Genomic DNA, 20891 nt, shown 5'->3' with positions numbered 1-20891 from the left:
AAAAAGAGTTCCTATCTCAAGAGCGACCTGAATCCTGTTAGTTGATATCATTTAAAATAAAAAAGCCTAAAATGATATTTGGAAAGCAAATAACTAACATTCCAGGCAGTATTTAGGCATGACAGGGCTTTTTTAAATTTCATCACATTTGTCCCATGGTACTACTGAACAGTTAATAGTGATCTAAGCCCTACATTTTCTAGCGGTATCATGATCTTCAGGTGACGTGGCCTATATATTCTACCGGGAATATTTATGACAAAGAATAAAAGCAGAAGTGGATTCTATACAGTTAATTTATTTACATATCCGGTCTTACAAAAGATAGACTATTGTATCATAATGCAAAGCGATTAAAAATATGAAACATTTCTCTACTCTACTACATGAACTAGTGTTTATAACATTATGATAAAATATTGAAAAATCAACTAATATTACCCACAGCCTTAAATCATGGCCGTCCTTTTAGTTCCTTTGTTTGCTGGTAAATATACAAAATCAGACATTTCAAATTTGAGTTATGAAGGCATAAAATCGGCCTTTAGATATTACTGTTCACAAATCTAAACTTCCATTTAACAACTAGTATTCTAATATCGATATGGCACAAAAGATGGCTTCAGATACTTGACTTTCACAGCTATACGACCACTTCTTTAATTACTGCGAGGTAGGCACAAACGTCAGGCCGTAACTTGACGTCAGTGTCATCGCACAAATTGGTGTCACCGGCACTTTTTCTATCGCTCACGCACGAGATGGAAGCCTCCCTGGCCTTGGTACGTCTCGGAAAAAGTTGTATGAAAGAGTATGTAACTGATTACAAAATTATTAAATGCTATGAATGTTATTGGTCTATGCGTCAGCATGGGTTTATATCTCAGCAAGTGTTCTCAATATCATAGTGTTATCAATCTTATAGTGTCATCACTTTTATGGTGTTATCGGTGAACTAGTGTAGGCCTATGTAACTGCTACTGAATTATTGCTGTTACGTTATAAGTCGAAGCGTTAGCACTGTGGGCGTTTATCTCAGCAAGTGATGTTACTCTTAAAGTTTTTTATCAATTACATAGTGTTACCAAACTTATAGTGTTATCACTCTTATAGTGTCATCAGTTTCATAGTGTTATCCATCTTATGGTGTTATCACTCTCTTAGTGTTATCACTCGGAGTATTACAACGCTCAGAGTTATCATTTGATTAGCTTCAGCGTTATGACTCTAAGTGTTGAGCATAATTGACGAAAGTTAAAGTGTTGAGCATAATTGACGAAAGTTTTATTAGTAATAAGTGTTTTATTTCAATTTTACTCAGGTATTAGTGTTATCAACCCACGTATAAACCACCAAAATGCCACGGGCTGATCGTGATGACTCAGAAAATACTTAAAATGTTAGGCTGACAACTCTTAAAGTGTTAAGCTCAGAACGATTTTTGTGTTAAGCTGACAACACTACGTCTTATTGTGTTTAGCTCACAACATTCACAGTGTTAAGCTGACAAGTGTTAAGCTGACAACACTAAGTCTTATTGTGTTTAGCTCACAACATTCACAGTGTTAAGCTGACAAGTGTTAAGCTGACAACACTAAGTCTTATTGTGTTTAGCTCACAACATTCACAGTGTTAAGCTGACAAGTGTTAAGCTGACAACACTAAGTCTTATTGTGTTTAGCTCACAACATTCAAAGTGTTAAGCTGACAACCCATAAGTGTTAAGCTGACAACACTAAGTCTCATTGTGTTTAGCTCACAACATTCAAAGTGTTAAGCTGACAACCCATAAGTATTAAGCTGACAACCATGACCTAAACACAGCCCACTCGGCTCAGCAGGATATCTACCTGGAATACATTAACTCGTGGCCTGGCCACTAGCGGTACAAGCTATTTTAGAGTGCATACATGTATATATTTAAATTTGTTTTACAGTTCTTCACTAAAAAAAAGATCTTCACTGTTATTTCAAATTCGATCGGACGGGTTTGTTTGCTTGACGGTATTTGATGGACAGTTTGCTGGACAGTATTTGAACCATTTCTGCTTTACACGTATTTAAATACTCTATATTCATTCGCATAAGGTCAGTTGATTTTAGGCATAAATACGCCTCATATATGTATGTACTGCATCGGTCACAGCCATCTAAATTTTCACGGCGTTTTATTTTCGCGAGTTTCGTGAATAGTTTAAACTCGCGAACATAAACACCGCGAAAAAATATTCTCTTATATCGAAATACCGAGAGAAATTTCGTCATCCTCAAAAAAATCGTGAAAATTTAGTTTTTTTCGGAAATTTTTGCGACTTGGAAACTCGAAATAAAACGGCGCGAAACTTTGTCAGTTTACAGTATTGCCAAAATGGTTGATCAGCCGAACGACAAGTCTAATAATACTCCTTGGGCCAACATTGTATGTCACTGACCTTACACAAATGAAATGAGAGTAATGATAAAGACAAACGGTTGTAAAATTAGAATTATTTTCACATGCCGTATTCGTACAATATACATACGAATATACGATTGATTAGCTGTATCCACCACGTATATAAAAGATACAATATTTGTGTTGCACGATCTTGGTATTAAAGGGACAGGAAGGATTTGATTTTGAGTGGGAGTTCATTCAGAGGATGATACCCCATATTGCCACCAATCCATGTGCCGCCACCTGCAATACCACGACACTGAGTCTTGTCGACTTTCACAAATGTTTGAGGCGGTTTTGGAAAACGGATTGCCTATTTAAGGTCGGGTGACTGGTGTATTCTTTTCTAATATTGCAGTTTGATACTTTCGGATCATACTAGGGGAAGTCACGGTCCCGCTGGAAACCATTTTTGTACGAAAAAACAACATATCTTGTTCCTTTAACAAAACGTGTCCTTTTAACAAAAGTCTAAAAATCTATTTAGAGGGGGATGCTTCCTGTTCAGATGAAACATTAAAGAAGTTTGAAAATGCTGTGTGCCCAAAAACAATGACATGGTATTTACAATATTTACGTCATCAATTACTGCGTTTTCAAATGAATAGACAGGTTTAGAAATATCCTGGTGTACGTGTTCAACGCATTTAGCATCGGGATGAATTTTCTAAGAAATTCTCACACCTCTTATTGTATCTGATGTCAACAAGTGTGGATTAAGTATAAATCCGGTCTTACTTGGATGTCAATGAAATAATGCTATGAGCAGAAATTATGAAGTTTTAGTACATAGAATAAGATTGAAGCCACTTTTCGTAATCAACTTGAAGTAATAATCGCACTAATATTGCCAGTGTCAATGTCTATCAATTTTTGTTTTTCTTTTTATGGCTGCCTTAGCCTGCGTAAGCCTACATTCGTACCTGTATGGAATGGAAACTACTGATATATCTAAGCCTCTCTATTTACGTGACGTCACTGATCAGCCCTTAAAGTCATCGTCTCTCCCAATATGGCGGCACACGCAGCAAGCAGCAATAATAACGAACAACTAAAACGAAACAAGAAGGGCTGAACGTAAATAATGATGTCTCAACCTCTCTATATGTCAGTGCCCTGTGACGACACTCACGCAGCATAATTGTCACCCTTCCCTATCTGGTGGCACACGCAACATGCCGCAATGATCACGAACAACTAAAACGAGAAGAAAAAAAATGGCGTCGGTAACAAATACTGATCTCTCTTAACCCATTTAAAAACATCACTGCCGTGGACTCACACCTTATGCCATTTCGTCATCAACCTTTCCAACGTTATGGCACAAACAGCATGCAGCAATAACGACGAATAACTATAATGAAAAAGAAAAAAGATACATTTAAGAATGCTTCATAGCGATCCGACTATAATTCAGTCTAAAAATTGAAGATGTGGTCAGCAGGTCGTTAGCCGGTTGCACAACCTCTCAAATAGGGTAGCGGGGCCGCGTCTCTTCGTACGTCACTTCAGTTTTCCCGAAAGTGCGTAACGTCAGATGCGTTTCGAAGGCGCTTTTCAAAGAATGACCAATTGGCGCTGTACCCCACTTGAAAGGCCGTGATCTCCTCTTTCTACACGAACTCATCTCATTTATTTAATGAACACAAGTCAGTAATTGGCTCCGAGCACTTGCCGCCACCCCAAACTAAAAATTTCAAACCAGACCCCCAAATCACTAAATACCGCGAGTTTTAAAACAATTTATTATATGTATATCCAAAAATGAAGCACCATAGCCAATGCTCGAGAAAAATGTGAAAAAAAGAAGTTTAGACAGCTCATTTTCGAAATATTTAGATTTTTGTCCGAAACAGGAAAAACACACAAAACTGGACAGTGCAACCGCTGATCACCCGGCCGACACACACACTCAAATCCAATGAACGCCTACGCCGCCATCATTACGATAATGTCCTCATTCTTTATGCCAATCTATTGAACAGCGCACCCGGTTTTTTAGCCTACTCTGTATGACCTGTCCCAACTCTTACAGGTGCTAGTTCAGTGCTAGATCATCCTGAGGAACCCCTGATTTCCTCACCTGGGTGCTAGATATAATCGGCAGCAGGAAATCCAACATTTTCTAGGAACTACGGGAACCTCAGTACTCGAAATGATGGCGTAAAGTTTTGTCTCTCATTTTATGGGCCATTCACCAAAGCAATGATATTCATGCATGACCGCTTCACACTGCATTGCCAGCTGCGGGGAGCATGTATGGCAGGCTCTTGTGCAAACTCACAGGGTGCGAAATCTAAAATAAGGAACGAAATAAGCGCCTCTAGTGTCAAGATTGGCTCTTGGGGCGCGGATTACACCCGGTACTACACAGTATACATAAGAAATTGCCGGGTCCCAGTGCAGGGTCTGGCCCGGATGATTTGTGTGAAGAAAAGTGAGTAGTAGAAAACCACAGAGAGATCTCCTATACCATTTTGCATGCAAGATGTACATCGAAGAAACCTAAAGTGACGCACTTTCGGTTTCCTCTCTGCGATTTACCATTAGTCCTCTTTGCCAATTTTGTGACACACGCAGCAGGCGGAAATAACAACAAAAAGCTGCAAGGGAAAAAGTGTAAGTAAGCTGAGGCGCGGAGGCATAAACTGTGTGAGCAGGGGTTACAGGAAAATTCGTCCCCGGATAATTCGTCCCCGGAAAATTCGTCCCCAAGGAAAATTCGTACCTGGAAAATTCGTCCCCGAGGATAATTCGTCCCCGAGGATAATTCGTCCCTGGAAAATTCGTCCCCGGAAAATTTGTCCCCGAGGATAATTCGTCCCCAGAAAATTTTATAAAGTTGAAAGTTTCTGACTTTACTTTCTAAGACTCTTTAGTCTTGTCGAATGGACTGGAGTAATAACTACAACTTTCGATTTTTCTCATTCAGTGTAACATCTCCTTTACTAGCTAGTTACCTACCCCACTATTTTCATAGTAGGTAGAGGTAGGCAGGCGAAATATTTTATTGAAGAATTTAGAGCTTTTCTTTCATTCTGACCAGTAAAAATACTTATTTGAAAAAATATAAATTATTTCGCCTGCCTACCTCTACCAACTATGAAAATAGTGGGGTAGGTAACTAGCTAGTAGGGTAGTAAAGAGAGATATAACGCTGAATGAGAAAAGTCGAAAGTAGTAAGTAGTAGTTATTTCCAGAAAGTAATGTCAGAAACTTTCAACTTTTGTTAAATTTTCTGGGGAGGTATTTTCCAGGGACGAATTTTCCTCGGGGACAAATACTCCGGGGACGAATTTTCCTCTGGGACGAATTTTCCAGGGACGAATTATCCTCGGGGACAAATTATCCGGGGACAAATTATCCGGGGACGAATTTTCCTAGGGGACGAATTTTCCGGGGACGAGTTTTCCGGGGACGAATTTTCCGGGGACGAATTTTCCTAGAGCCGTGAGCAGGCCTGGCAAGTGTATACAGGGTGTATCAGAAGAGCCATGAATACAGTATTTCGTGTCCTCCCAAATGTATCCGAAACCGGAGGCATGTAATTTCGGCATGGAGTCGGCGTAGCACTTTTAAGTGTCCCCTGGAAAAGTGTCCGTCCCTATTATTTGGTAAGACTAAGAGATGGCTCTATGAAAACACAAAACATTTGATTCCTCAGGGCACGTAATAGAATCCTTTGTTACCGGGACAGTCTTTCCAAGGACAAATTTCCCAATCACACTGGCACGGTTATACGACAGAAGCAACACACAATGATAAAATTAAGTAGAGCATTCTCTCTTATAAATCTCGAAAAGTGGTTCCGAGGTTAAGCGGCGGGAGTTGGTGGTCAAAACTACACATGTTACTTTTTTGTGATACATCCTGTATGACAGAAAAACATAAATCAAAAGCTGACAATCCGACATTTCGTCTAGGACTCAATGTTTCACTTAAATTAGGGCAAAGCGCGAATGAATACACAATGCTGGCCGAGTGTGAATAGAACGGAATTTGACATTAATTCATTAACTGGTGAAATTAATAAACTCGTGATGAATAGCTGACAGCATTATCTCAGTAACTGTAAAGAATACAATAGTACCGGTAAGTGTAAAAGAAATGTACTAAGCATAAAGACACGGCAACACAGCTGTAAAGGAATGGTAGCAAGTGTAAAGGAATGGTAGCAAGTGTAAAGGAATGGTAGCAAGTATAGGAATGGTAGAACATATAAAGGAATGGGAGTGTAGATGATGGTAGTAAGGATGGTAGTAAGTGTAAAGGAATGGTAGCAAGTGTAAAGGAATGGTAGCAAGTGTAAAGGAATGGTAGCAAGTATAGGAATGGTAGAACATATAAAGGAATGGGAGTGTAGATGATGGTAGTAAGGATGGTAGTAAGTGTAAAGGAATGGTAGCAAGTGTAAAGGATTGGTAGTAAGTATAGGAATGGTAGAACATATAAAGGAATGGTAGTAAGTGTAGATGATGGTAGTAAGTGTAAAGGAATGGTAGCAAGTATAGGAATGGTAGAACATATAAAGGAATGGTAGTAAGTGTAGATGATGGTAGTATTATAAGGATGGTAGCAAGTGTAAAGGAATGGTAGCAAGTAAAGGAATGGTAAAACATATAAAGAAATGGTAGTAAGTGTGAAGAAATGGTAGCAAGTGTAAAGGAATGGTAGCAAGTGTAAAGGATTGGTAGAACATATATAAAGGAATGGTAGTAAGTGTAGATGATGGTAGTATTATAAGGATGGTAGCAAGTGTAAAGGAATGGTAGCAAGTAAAGGAATGGTAAAACATATAAAGAAATGGTAGTAAGTGTGAAGAAATGGTAGCAAGTGTAAAGGAATGGTAGCAAGTGTAAAGGATTGGTAGAACATATAAAGGAATGGTAGTAAGTGTAGATGATGGTAGTATTATAAGGATGGTAGCAAGTGTAAAGGAATGGTAGTAAGTGTAAAGGAATGGTAGAACATATAAAGGAATGGTAGTAAGTGTAGATGATGGTAGTATTATAAGGATGGTAGCAAGTGTAAAGGAATGGTAGTAAGTGTAAAGGAATGGTAGTAAGTGAAAAGGAAAAGCAGAGTTGAATGAAACGGATTGGGAATGAAATTTCGGAAACCAGGCCGAATATCAGGGAATGCCACGGAAAAGGTGGTGCTGTCCTAGTTGACATTGTATATAATTCGTTGCAATCCACAGCTCACCTGTATGAAGGCCACTGCAGCGCAGACTCCGATGATGGGGGCGGCATACTTGGAGATCTTCTCCTCTACCGCCTTCTGGCAGCCCTGGTTCTGCAAAAAAAGGAAGTCTTGTTTGTATTCACGTGCTAGCTCTGTGACACAAAAAGATGTCATTCTTTTGATTTTGAATGGAGGCGCTCAATCACTCCTAAAGGGGTACGCCGTCCGCAATTACTAGTGGTCCAGGAAAATAGTTATACCCAATATCGTATAGTGGCGATTGCTATGGATACGAGTTTGCTGAAACCTGGTTTTTATGTCTATGTGCCTTGGTCTATGTGTGTATGTATTAGTACCTGTTTACACAACTGCATTGTTGAAATTTATATTCATTAGGTATTTACACAATTCGAAATTTTCAAATTCAGTTACAAATTTCAAATATCTAAAGAACTTGGCCCCTGACACTCCATAACAGTTAGCATTTATTTTGAAGTAGCCCCCAGCAGTGGCCGATTTTGCGCCACCCGTGGGGTTCCATGGTATTAGGCTAGTTTTAGACTTACGTCTTTCATGTAAGCATTCGTAGTAGTGGGATTTGTCGGACACTTCGGATCTTTAATGGTCATGTTCGGGAACTTATGATTGTCTTTCATGACGCAGCAGGCGGGAGGGATCTTCGCGGTTCCCTTGCCGTCGGGCAATGTCTTGTTCCACTTTAAAGCATTATCGAAATCTTTGTAGTTATTGCGGCCGCAACACTTGAACTAAAATTGCAATATATAAGCTATCAGCATTATCGAAATACAAACAAAAATATTTCATTCTGTTGGGGGAGGGGGTCTCTGAGACACTTTTGGCAAGGACTGTTGGAAAATAACTGGAGAGAAATTCAGTTTTTGTAAAGCTTGCCCGACAGTAATGGCACGGAATCCTATTACAAGAGCATCTTGATTTGACAATTTTTATTTAAGAGATAACTATCAATGACATTAAATGTCGGGAAAAGCCTGAAATCGCATCTCTTGGCATCTACATGTTTTTTCTTCTGCGATGAGGGCAGTACGCGGCAACAGTGAGTTTGGATGGCACAAGTATTCGGTTGTTGAAACAACTGAGGGGTTAGCGCCAAGATGTATGTCTTGAAAAACCAGGCCCTGGGCCCCATGGCCAGCTGCACCCAGGCGTATATACATATGTGTCGACCTTTTGTTAGTCACTTACGGCCTTTTTATTTGAAAAATATAAATCAAAATACTTACATATATCATAATAAAATCCCATGCAAGTGAATCCGTATTACCCGTAGGAACCAGTTTCGTATTGTATCCATTGTAGTCTTCAATGATGGTCCTGTTGAGATAATTCTCCAGTTCCGCCTTAGTCTGAAGTCATAAGTGAAACATAGACTCGTTAAGGACTAACGGAGTAATTAAGGGCATCTTTGCCAGGCTGTCACTGCCCAGTCACCTTCCACCCGACAAGCTCCATCACCAATTTCAACAGAAAATGGAAAAATTACAAAACCGACGGAAGTACATGTATCAGGTTTTCCAGATTTTTATTCCGAATGTGAGCCCTCCGCGCAGTGATCGACTTTGTGCAATTTGGATTGCTGCGCGGAGGGACAACACAATGAACTCATCGCGATGAACTCGATTTAAAAGAAACTCAATGATGGGTTTTTGGTATGTGAACTGTGGCCCGTATGTCGAATGAGTGGCCCGTATGTGGAATGTGGTCCGTATGATGAATGTGATCCGTATGTGGAATGTGGCCCGTAAGTGGAATGTGGCCCGTAAGTGGAATGTGGTTTTAGAGACTATCACGTGATTAGGATGTAGAAAACGTAACTCACGTGATTCCAGAATACGGCGGCCAGAATAACGGCGGCGATCTCAACAATCAGACAGATGCAGACGATCGTGGCATACTGAAACCATAAAGGAACAACAACATAAATTTATGACAAAACAAGCGAAATTAATTCTACACCACGCACTCTTAAAGTTTTACGTAAAAACAACTGATCTAGTAGTCCCTAGTGCACCAACTGTACGTGTAATAAGTAAAATAGTAGTGACAATAAACAATTAGTTGTTCTAGCTAAAAAAAGTAGAAAAAAGTAACAATGAACCTGTTTAACTATTTCGATAGTGAAAACCACTAATTTGACAGTCGGTGCAAGACGGACTACATTGTATAAGAGTAGTAAAAATCACTTGATAGTTATTTTTGCTTATCAATTTAAAGAGTGCGGGATGTCATATTCTGTCTATCATTTTACAGTTGGTGATCTTTTCTATTCCACACTCTGTAATTGGTTGAAATATTGGCCCGATAGACACGGAGTGACTACAATTCTTCTCTCGGTGTGGCTGTGAATAAATTACCCCAGGCGGGAGTAGTTGGTTTTGCAATCTGCCGAGGGCGGCGCAGCGTGGTTAGTGCGCGTCATTTCGAGATGATGCGTAAGTTATTTTTGTCAATATGTAAGATTTATGGCCGTGCGATCGATACATGTATAACGCAGACAGATGTATAAGAATAGATGTATAAAAACTTCTTAAGTGTCGTCACGCGTTTTTCCTTTCTCTTTTTCTTGGCCTGAATTTATGACTGTAATACTTTTTGTCACATATCCATAACACTTGAATATGTGTCATCAGAACCGGTTCTTAAAAACAAGTTTTGTCACTAACGCTGGCGTTAGCTTAAGTCTAAGGGCTTATCTGAAGGTGATAACGTCAAGTTGAGTTAACGTCAGCGGTAGTGACAAATCTGTTTTGAGCAACCAGGCACAAAACGTTTACGCCGCTTGATTTTAACCTTCTTTGAAGGCAATTGTAGAACCAAAAAATATTTGTATCAGCTTTAAACATCTACTCACCGTTCCCAGCATGCACTTGCTTTCTTTGATCGCGCCGCAGCATCCGAGGAACGCAACGAGGAAAACGAAAGCACCGAACGCTATTATGACGTAGGCGCTTTGCTTCAGAAGGGATTTAACATCAAGGCCTCCAACCTCTTGCGTGAAACTCACTTTATCCAAAAGTTCGAAGAGTTTGGATGCGTCCACCGCGACAAAGATACCAACGGCAAGAAGGGCGGCGCCAATCAGCTGAAAGCAGAAAAAGGTTTCCACAACTTCTTGATGTTTACTGGGCAGGGGACGCTCAGAACGTTCACCTTGGCGCTCTAACCATTCAGAAAAAATGCCACTCTTTAAAGTTCTATATCTAGGAGGTAAACGGACAAGAAGTTTATCAAATTTGAACACATCTCTGATGATATTTTATACAGATCTCTTGTAAACTGTTCTAACTCTTTAACAGTAACGATATTTGTAAGACGCTTAAAAAAATACAATAGATCATTTATTTACTATTTTCTTTAAAAATGTGCTGCTAAATATGTTTTGAGTTAATTCGGGACCACAAAGCCCAAAAAACCCTGAAAAAATCGTTTGGTTTCAGGTATATATCAGCCAACATCTGTTTAAATGCTTTCTGGAAGATTTAGCGAGTAACGCGATCAGATACACGATTGGCTGTCACTACTGTGACGTCATCAATAGTTTAATTTTGACGACCAAGTGCGATGTGAGGGAGTTGAGGTCCGGACAATTCCGAGGACTACGTCGCGAAGATCACGGAAATACCCGACAAGAATAATTTTACTTACGAAGAGAATAATGTTGAAGGTGAAGAGTATGTACTTCAGGCATTTCATACCACAACTGAGACCCATCTTGCGTGCTGGAAATAAGGAAATGATTTAGATGTATCATGACAGCCATACATCGACTAGCTTCACTTAAAGGGACAACTTGGGTGTGGGATTTACCTAGCCAGGAAAATAATACCCCAGCTTGACACCATGCGCCGCCACTAGTAGTATTATACTAACGTGATATATGTTATAGACTTCCGTCAGTTTTTCGAAGCAGTTTTGGACATGGCTTGCGAATTTCAGGCAGGCCAAAAGCTACACCCCGTTCTAGTGCATTCTTTTTTGCAGTTCAATGATTTTTCAATGACCCTGTTCGGAGAAGTTGCGGTCCAGCTGGAAGCCGCTTTAGCATGGAAAACATATCTGATGTCCAAGTTGGCCCATTAAACATATGGTTTGGCGATGAGGACATATATTACGAACTGCATGGCTAAAATGGATCCTCAATAACCTGACAGGTCAGGCGGGGCTATATCATTCTCGGTAAAAATTTCGGGAGATCTGGTCAATTTCACTTCTGGTAGATACCTCCTTACATGCAAGTAGAGGGGCATATGTGTGAACCTGGTAAGTATCCTAGCTCGAGTCCTGGGTGTAACGTCTTTGAGTGTGTCTATTTCGGAGTGTTTACCCTCATTGTGTGGGAACACTGAAATGCAGTTCTTGTTACCTCTGTTGAAAAGTTGTGATCTCCCTAACTGTCTATTGAGTGGAAACACTGAAATATTGGGAGCAACAAAAAACGTTGCACCGACATGTCAGCGGCGACAGTCGCTGTCTCTGCCGCACCACCCGACAGTAATTTGAAATACGAGGCTTTATTTTTCTGAACTTTTGATTTGGTTGAGTGATGATGCGTCGCAGGAAATAATACTTGCGCTTTTATAGCCACAAAGTCATTTCAAAATACATTAGAAATAGGCTAGTTATTGTCTCGTTTGATATAAACACGCCCGATATCTGGGAGAACGATGAATAGGGTATTATACAGGTCGGGCCGACTTGTTTAAAGGCCGTTACCCCTAAGCGATCATTTTTCAAATAGTTCTGTCGTCAAATTATGTATTCAGAGCTATATATTTTATGGCAAACGACATTCAGTGTCGGCCTACTTGTATATCATTATACGACGTGTACAAATACATGATACACTTTTTAAGTTGGATAGCATCAAAATTATCATTCAGAACCATATCAAATCCTGTATTGATATTTAACTGAGACCAAGTATTGCTCAGACATACTAAGTGTCCATTTTATATGATATCACTCTGAGCGGGGCTTTAGTAATCGGCTCCTAAAATGTAAATTTTCGCCTTTGTGCAGCTGCTAAATCGAAGAAATAAGAAAAAAATTTGAATGTATTGTCATGATTCTGGGAATGTTGAACACGTAAAAGGTGTAACACATGTGCATTGACTTCATCTGATGGACATGGTTAAAGGACAGTTCTCGTTAAAACGCTTAAGAAATTGGTGTGCTATGAATGGCCCGGTAAAAACCTAAGGCGGGAATAAGCTTTCATTGATAAATCTAAGGAGTTTCAAGAACTCCAAATCACTAGTAAGGTTCATAGGATACTGGTCTGTCATTGGTTTAGGTCTCCTTATCATTTACATACTCCAATATCCAGAAATATAACAATATTTACGATAACTTTTTATGTTTTTGACATTATTTGCGACCATTATCGATAACGCGCTCCATGCGGATTCGTAAGGTACTATTATAGTATAACACCATGCCTCGTCAAGTTACCTCGCTTGCGGAGCCACCTGGGTGACCCACGTGCTTAGACTCATAGTAAACATTGTAGTAGAAATATGCTAATGACTATCCCTTATATGGAAACCGAAGTAGTTGAATATTTTCACTGCAGGTGTCTCTGATAGTCACGTGGATTGACGAGCAATCTCCTTTAAGATTATTATTTATTTATTTATTTATCATTTATTTATTATAGTGACTAGTGTACACAAATTATATATACAATTAATTAAACAAATACAAATAAATAGAACACCCAGCCCTCTTGGGCTTATTAGTCACTTTAAACAATTAAGATAATCATGAGGATAAATAAATAAATATAAATATAGAATTTGTAAAGCGCCTTTCCAGGTCACCCTGCTCAAAGCGCTACCTCCTCTATTTTTTTGGAAGTGAAGATTGAACAACAAGTGTGTTTTAAGAAGGGATTTGAATTGGGTGAGGGTCTCAGCGGATGTAATTGCTTTGGGGAGTCGATTCCAGAGATAAGGGGCAGCCACGGAGAAACTGCGAGGAAATAACATAAGCTTCATGCATATGTATGGTCACAAGTGTTTCCCTCTGAAATGGTCGAATGCAACACAAAAAATCTATATTTCTGAGAACTGCATTAATTAATTTTCATTAAATTATACATAGATCAGTATTATTTGCCATGCAGCTGTGTACATCGACATGTACGGTGGCTGGGAAAGGACATCACATGATTTTTTTTCTTCAACTTGTTCCCAGACCGAAGACAGGATTTGGAACTCGTAGTTTTCAGGCTGCCGCAGCCAGACTCTGGAATCCCCCCCCCCCCCCCGACACCCTCAAGGACAATAAGGACACCTTGTCTTTCAGAAAGGGACTAAAGACCTGGCTCTTTACCATCAAAAGCGCTTGAGCAGTCTTTACTGATTAGCGCTATATAAATATGAACATTATCTCGATCGCTCGAGATAAATAACTCGATCACCCGAGATAATATCTCGATCGCCCGAGTTATTTATTTTATATAATAATTCCATCGATCGAGATTTTTCCTGAAAAAAATTTTTCATGTTGAAAAAACATCGATCGAGACATTTCCTGAATTTTATTTTAATGTTGAAAAATGATCATGTGATGTCCTTTCCCAGCCACTGTAGATATGAATACAGACATGCAATACAAAAAATATATAATTTATGATATTCTAAAGTTAATTTTCGTCACGTGGGGCGGTATGGTTATATACTGCACTGATATGGCGTACCATGGCGGTCACGACTATACCATGATGTCACTTAACGTATGGGTTGACGTTACAGCTATCATATTCATTGCTAAAAGCAACAAAGTTATCTTCTTCTCTAGAAGAATACTCATCTATGTCATTTGCAGTACATGTCACAATGCGCAATGATTAAAGAAATTATGCTCTCCGGGTCCATTCACCACGCCTTTCCTTACCTTATAAATCCAACCTTCCATGATTAAAATGGATCGATTTTTCCTTCGAGCACGCAAGACATACATATTCATTCCTTGTTCCTAAGCAGCGGGGCGTTTGGTCTCGATTGTTACTCAGCGGACGGCGATTGCTTTGAGATGATCTGCGGCTATTTTTGTATATCATTGAGTAAACGCGATGCACACTGTGTAAATACTGAGTTGAAAATGACCCAAGGGAAACAAAAAATGTGTTTTCGTGCCGATCCCGAGTTTTGGCAGATTCAAATACTGATATAGGCCAGAAGAGATGTTCTTCTGATCAAACCCATTATTCCGTTTCTGCTACACTGCTCTGGAACCCATTGCCAGAAAGCTTACTGAAGGCACCCAGTCAAAAACTTTCACATGCCGATCTGCCGGCGTTGTGCGTCAGTATACGTGTACCTCTTCCAATGACGGAGGAGACTTTAGAATTAACGCACCGCCGATAAATCGGCATGTAAAAAAAGACGCACTCTCTCTGTAGCGGGTTTTTGCGCGTTTGTTTCGCAAAGGCATGTACATGGCCATTTGTACATGACCCTCGTCCGGCTAAATAGCGTCTAGTGAAGAAGTATCGGCTTGAAAAGCGCACTTGGGTATGTATGTACTGAGTATCTAAGGTCACTGACTGGTCTACAGGGCGTTGCCACCATCCGATACTTTTTAACATTATTACCCGGATCGCAGTAAATCATCCAGGCTATTCATACGCCATTTTTAATGAGGAAAAAACTGGTGCTCAACGGCAATATTTCATTGGCAAGGCAGTGTTTAGTTGAATGATTTATACCTGTCTAGGACGCTTTTTTATAACGGGGCCACGCCCAACACAATGAATACGCAGGGTCATCTGGATAGAAAACTGCTGTCAATTATTTTGAATGTTGCACATCTATACCTTGAAGTGTGTCTCTATTCAGGACGGGACTGACAAGTACATGTACTGTCCTTAAAAGAGAGGTGTCTGATTAGAGAGGTCAAATTGAATGGCAACAACCAACTACGGATCACAACTATAGTGTCCTTAATAGAAAGGGTGTCCTTATTAGAGAGGTGTCCGCTAAGGGAGGTTCTACTGCAGTAGAACCTCTCTATTAAGGACACCTTCGGACTGAAAGTGCTGTCCTTGATAGAGAGGTTGTTCTTAATAGAGAGGCCTGGTGTCCGCTGTGGGAGGTTTCACTGTATAACTTTTCGAATTTGAATAGACTTTTTAACTTTAAATGTCGTAAATCACCGCGCCATGAGAGCGCTGGACATTAATTTTATTAGGGCGTTTCTTGTATGTTTTCGAAATAACAGTAAGGTTACTAAACTTCACATGGTCGTGATTCACGTAGGTGACAAGCCCAGTAATAAATATCATTTTAAGCTACATTGTGCAAATGGAGGTCATCTTTTCAACTTCTGACAACACTTCGTGAATCATTGAGATAACTGACCCGTTGAAATTAACTGAATCGAAATCTTAGACTGGCGAATACTATTCTCATTGCGTATACCTGGTACGTAAATGGGCATAGATGAATCAGAATTGGCGTTGAATGAAGACATTTCGGTTATATTTAGAACAACATGTTTTTGATATTTTCACCTTGATGAATTACAAAATGTATAGTGTATACATGTTGAGGTTAAGTACCATATACGATATAATTATCGCTTCAGAAAAGACTGTACATGATATCAATATTTTGTAGTGGGAATATAGGCCCTATAGCAGATGTTGTTTCCAAACGCGCAATACATGTATCAAGAAATTGATCAGTTTAGGTGTGTGGCAAATATCCACTGGCCACATAGCCAAGCTGTGTAACTGTTGGCGCGTTCCAATTCGATTTTTTTAAAGAGGAAATAAAGTATTTTTTAAATGGTACTGGCCAAAGGCTCTGAGTTGAACTGAGCAGTGTGACCAGAACACATTTACCGAAAGATAGTGGTGTTGCACAACACTAGATTATACTTAGGGTAGGCCTGTAACCAATGGTCTTTCACGGTGTCATCGAAAGGCGGTCAACTATGTGATCACACTATACAAGGTCAGCCAAGTATAACTTTGGCGATATCTATCTGAAATACACTTTAAATTGTTGTAAGAAAAAGATGTCATTATGTTCTCATATGGAGGTTTTTCACGAAGGCATGGGCGTCAACCGTGTTGTCGCCCTGCAACAAAACACACCTCTGATAGTGATTGCTGTTTGAAGTACATCATATTGCATCAAGTAATAAAATTTCCATCATCCCATAAATATTGTTGTATTTACATGTGATGACGTGGTTACCATGACGAGCCATCATGATATGAATTTGTTCATTCTTCCGCTCTGTCAAATCTATTTTCTGTAAATTGGTGGACCATCCTCCTGCGCAGACCCGGAACTCTATTTATTGATTACGTCTATCCGTCCCTGCTTGAATTGGTCGCCATTGTCTCCGAATGGCCTGTTGAGGCCATTGCATCATCATAAGATCACACAAAAGCTTGTCACATAGTTTAACTGATACAAACCAATTGGTTCGAATTATGTTTTTTCAAACGACATACGTTTTCGTAATTTTATCCATATAGTGAGAGTAGAGGCAAGACACCATTGATTTTTTAAGCCTTTTAGCAGTTCAATTGTCAATGTTTGACCGCGACGCATCAAATACTGCGTGGGGTTGTGAATCTGAAATTTTGATATGATATTCCGGACAGTCGGGCAAGTAAATGGTGAAAAGTAAACTGGTAGTTGACCACGGAAATTTTTTGATAATCGACAAGTTAGATAGACATTGATATTTCCACTCTGTTCAGCCAAATGGCAGAAAAAATCTCAAAACACGCCCCCTATATTACCAAATTAGCAAAATTCGAAATTAATTTTTTAATCAAATAATTTCTTTATATCTGTACTTGCCACAGCAAATATTTTTTCAATACCTCTCCAAATATGTACTTGAGAGTTAAAAACATGCACTCGTCTAATTGATAGGCTTCGACCTCCAAACTATGAATATTCATTGGTGGTATTGTCTCAGTAGGCCTACGGTCTGCAGCCGCGGCCATTTTTTAGTCCGATTACACAGCGCAATGTGCAGTCACCATTAATCATGGACACTAATACTGGCAGAGAGAATGCTTGAATATCATCTATACTATAATGCGCGTTGTGGCCGCTATTTAGGAGGTAATTTTTGTTTCAAAATTGGGCCTTGGAAATGCGTCGAATTCTTGCAACCTTTGGCTTCGTAGGTCTGGATCATACGTAAGAGTGTCACTGAGGGTGTCATACGTCGAATATCTTCGTGGTTTTAGAATAAATAACAACTTTTCAGAGAGCACGTCGACTGGAGAGCTCCGCTCATTCTCAAAAGCATACACAAACTTCACGCATATTCTCCCTGCCACATCAGTATTAGCTTCCAGCACGTATGTAGTGCTATACAACCTGGTCCATGGTGCAGGGTATAGCAGGGAGATTAATGATTAGCCTGTTCTATTTTAGTTCTATTCGAGAAACACTGACCTGAGTGATAAGGCAAATTCTGCAGAGTGGCCTACCGGAACATGCAGTCAGGGTATCAATAAACAGTTATCCCAGGATGGACAAAATATGTACAGTGGCCAGCGCTTGCTCTTTGTTTTATTCTTTACTGACTGATGTTGTCAGTTTGAATTGCGTTCTGCATCTCTCCATGCGCCTGGCTTTGGTCCGACAGTGGCATTGGGTACGGGAGTGGGTAGGTGATATGCTTAATATGTGAGGGCCTTATTTGGAACAGGACCTGCTGTCACTGGTCTCAATGCATTGTGCAAAATAGCGTACTCCAATCAATCTTTTGGGGGTTGCATGTAGATAGCAGCAATAAGTCCCTAAATGCAGTTAATTTCGTGTTTAACCTTTAATAAAACTTCAGTAACGTTAGAAATTTAATGTAGCTCAATCATCGTGCCCATTTAACTAATGTATATTACATTTCAACTTTGCCCGCTCCATGGGTATATGCTAGTATTTTTAATGTCTGCTTCGGATAATGTTGCTGGTCTAGACATGACGTTAATTTATGGACGGAAAATAATTACTGCTATTGCGCACAGCCGCACAATGACATCTTCCAGCGCCATATAGTCTACGCGATACACCATTTCAACAGCAGGTGCAAATTGACATCAATCATGTTATTTCCTAGTATAACAAGAGTAATGCACACCCCGGTAGCAGTCATATTTTAAATAAAGCAAAAATATTCAACTTATCATGCAGTTGTTGTTTAAGTCATTGATGATTAGTTTCGACGCGTTCATTCGCTATGCATTATGACCTGTTGATCCAAAGAGCCTGGTATGGGTTTCGAGCTAAAGAGTTTTCGGTCATGACAAATAAGCACCCCGTAGCGGTTTTTCGGTGAGGTGAAAACCTCCAAGTAGTTTATGTGATTGTAAAAAATTCTAATGCTTTTCACTTTGAAATTTTTAATTGAATTTCAAAAATTCCAATTACGTTGAAAGGACTGGTAATGACTATATATTCCAATATTACCATTGTGTTGACAGATAGATATACAGATACTTGTACTATGAAAACCAAGTGTCACAAAATTTTTCATGCATGATAACTGCATTATACGGACTTGTGTATATTATAACTGCGTATTAATCTTTTCCCACAGAACTTCCAGCGGTATTGCCTCCGCTGCGGGTTGTCTGGAAGCTGGGCAATGTCAACACATCATTGAGGGTCAAGATGTCGTTCCCCGACACACGGTGCTCCCTTTAATGATTCCCCTTTGCCACTCCTGCATCTTCGGAAGCAATATGGAACGGCCATTGATGGAGGAATTTCAAATCGACTAACACTAAAGTAACTAGGCAACAAGGTAGCGAGTGTACTTAATCAATTTCCAGCATGGAGTTACCGAGTATTGACACGGTATATTTATAATTATTAGTCCGAGCGGATCTGTGCAGACATGATCAGGCGAGATGTGGGATCGAAGGATAACCGACTTGTTGTATTCAGCAAAGGTAGACTCCCCGGGCAGTCTATTTCGTCATCCTATATTCGACGAGGCCGGTCCACTGCGTCCGGAGTGTAAGCAAGGGAATAGCATCACACTAATAAATGATTTTCGCTGTTTATTGAGACGGCACACCATAGTGGCCATCATAAGGTTGGGAGGGAACCAGCCATCAAATTTTGGGTGGGGGGTGCATCATTTTTTGCTGTTCGTATTTTATTCAGTATTGCATTGAAAAAATACTCCTTGGGATATACATTGTATCCTGGAGAACAGTCTGAATACAATGTATAATTAAGCGACAAGTTTTTCAGAATAGTTCATGGTGCATAGTATTTGCATATAGCAGCATTTGAGTTAACGCGTTGATTGAAACTGGCAGAAATATTCTGAAATCCCCTTTATTTTCACCTCTTCTTCGTACTTTGTCGTTCGTATGGGTTGCGAAACCAGCCTAGTGTCATTTGCGACGCTCAGTCAACGTGGACATGTTGGGCGTGTTTGATTTACAGAGAGCCTCGTGTAGCGAGTGGAAAAATAGGCCACAATCATAAAGTAAACAAAAGAACGTGTAACGAAGACTCACTGATATCTCTCAAAAGGAATATAACTGCACTCCGCGCCGTTTCGGACGGACAGACAGACGAAGAGCCTCTATTTGATATGTCGACCATTAGAAGACTGTAACAACTGTGATATCCGCATGTGCGTTTTTCCTAAAAGTTGACATATTGGTGATACGGACCCCGGCCGGACGGACATCAGATCTGTCATAACGGACAGACACCCGGACCGCATCTCACTTACCTTACAAATACAGCTGCCAAGTCTTTATCGAAATCAACCCTCCTAATTCCGCTCGAAATATGCAGTAAAATGACACACCTCAACGAAACTAACGAACCAACAACAATGACGTCACAAAATTCAGTCGGGAGGCCTCTTGACCTGTGCAGGTTTCACAATGAAATTCAAACTATTCGAGCAAACCCGACCAGCGAGATATTTTCTTTACATACGTTGAAAGGTCCATAAATTAGAATCAATAAATGGAATGCATCAATAGAATATGTGGCACGGCACATTGGCGCGCTGCAGTATGATGGCTTTTATATGCACATATCAGACAGTCTTGTAGCTGTGCATGGATGCGTGTCCCATTGTTGCTAATGGCGGCACCTGGGGATTGCATGCTTTAAAAGAAATATAGCGTGAAAAATGTATGTCATCTGACCGTCACTTATGTAGGTTACAGACTTCCATTGTGTTGAGAACGATTACATTAGGAAATGTATACGAACATTG

General features: G+C 39.9%; 1 protein-coding gene across 5 annotated transcripts; it reads right to left on the bottom strand.

Moving 5' to 3' along the window:
* Positions 1-282: 282 nt before the first annotated feature.
* LOC135503489 (tetraspanin-18B-like) lies at positions 283-20642 on the bottom strand. Of its 5 annotated transcripts, none has more exons than XM_064797105.1 (9): positions 20394-20642; positions 11307-11380; positions 10513-10743; positions 9481-9555; positions 8885-9007; positions 8189-8389; positions 7644-7733; positions 4982-5040; positions 283-3488 (listed from the first exon to the last, which is right to left on the bottom strand). In XM_064797105.1, exons 2-8 carry the CDS (start codon positions 11370-11372, stop codon positions 4984-4986), a joined length of 843 nt encoding a protein of 280 aa, XP_064653175.1. In that variant the 5' UTR covers positions 11373-11380; positions 20394-20642; the 3' UTR covers positions 283-3488; positions 4982-4983. The 5 variants fall into 5 exon arrangements, with proteins under 5 accessions (XP_064653175.1, XP_064653173.1, XP_064653174.1 ...); XM_064797103.1 differs by lacking the exon at positions 4982-5040 and adding an exon at positions 3722-3791; XM_064797104.1 differs by having other exon boundaries at positions 283-3634; positions 20394-20641.
* Between the last annotated feature and the right edge of the window lie 249 nt (positions 20643-20891).

The sequence above is a fragment of the Lineus longissimus genome, chromosome 19, assembly GCF_910592395.1.
Source record: "Lineus longissimus chromosome 19, tnLinLong1.2, whole genome shotgun sequence".
In the NCBI taxonomy this organism is placed as follows: Eukaryota; Metazoa; Nemertea; class Pilidiophora; order Heteronemertea; family Lineidae; genus Lineus; species Lineus longissimus.
Note: the sequence above shows the minus strand (reverse complement) of the source record. Positions and strands in the feature narration are given on the sequence as shown.

What these genes read in the sequence shown, in the direction of transcription:
- LOC135503489 (XM_064797103.1), bottom strand. Translation starts at nt 11,372, where the DNA reads ATGGGTCTCAGTTGTGGTATGAAATGCCTGAAGTACATACTCTTCACC. An exon ending in CCGCCGTATTCTGGAATCAC is followed by an intron (nt 9,008 to 9,480) that starts GTGAGTTACGTT and finishes TTATGACTTCAG; the next exon opens with ACTAAGGCGGAACTGGAGAA. An exon ending in CGAATGCTTACATGAAAGAC is followed by an intron (nt 7,734 to 8,188) that starts GTAAGTCTAAAA and finishes CTTTTTTTGCAG; the next exon opens with AACCAGGGCTGCCAGAAGGC.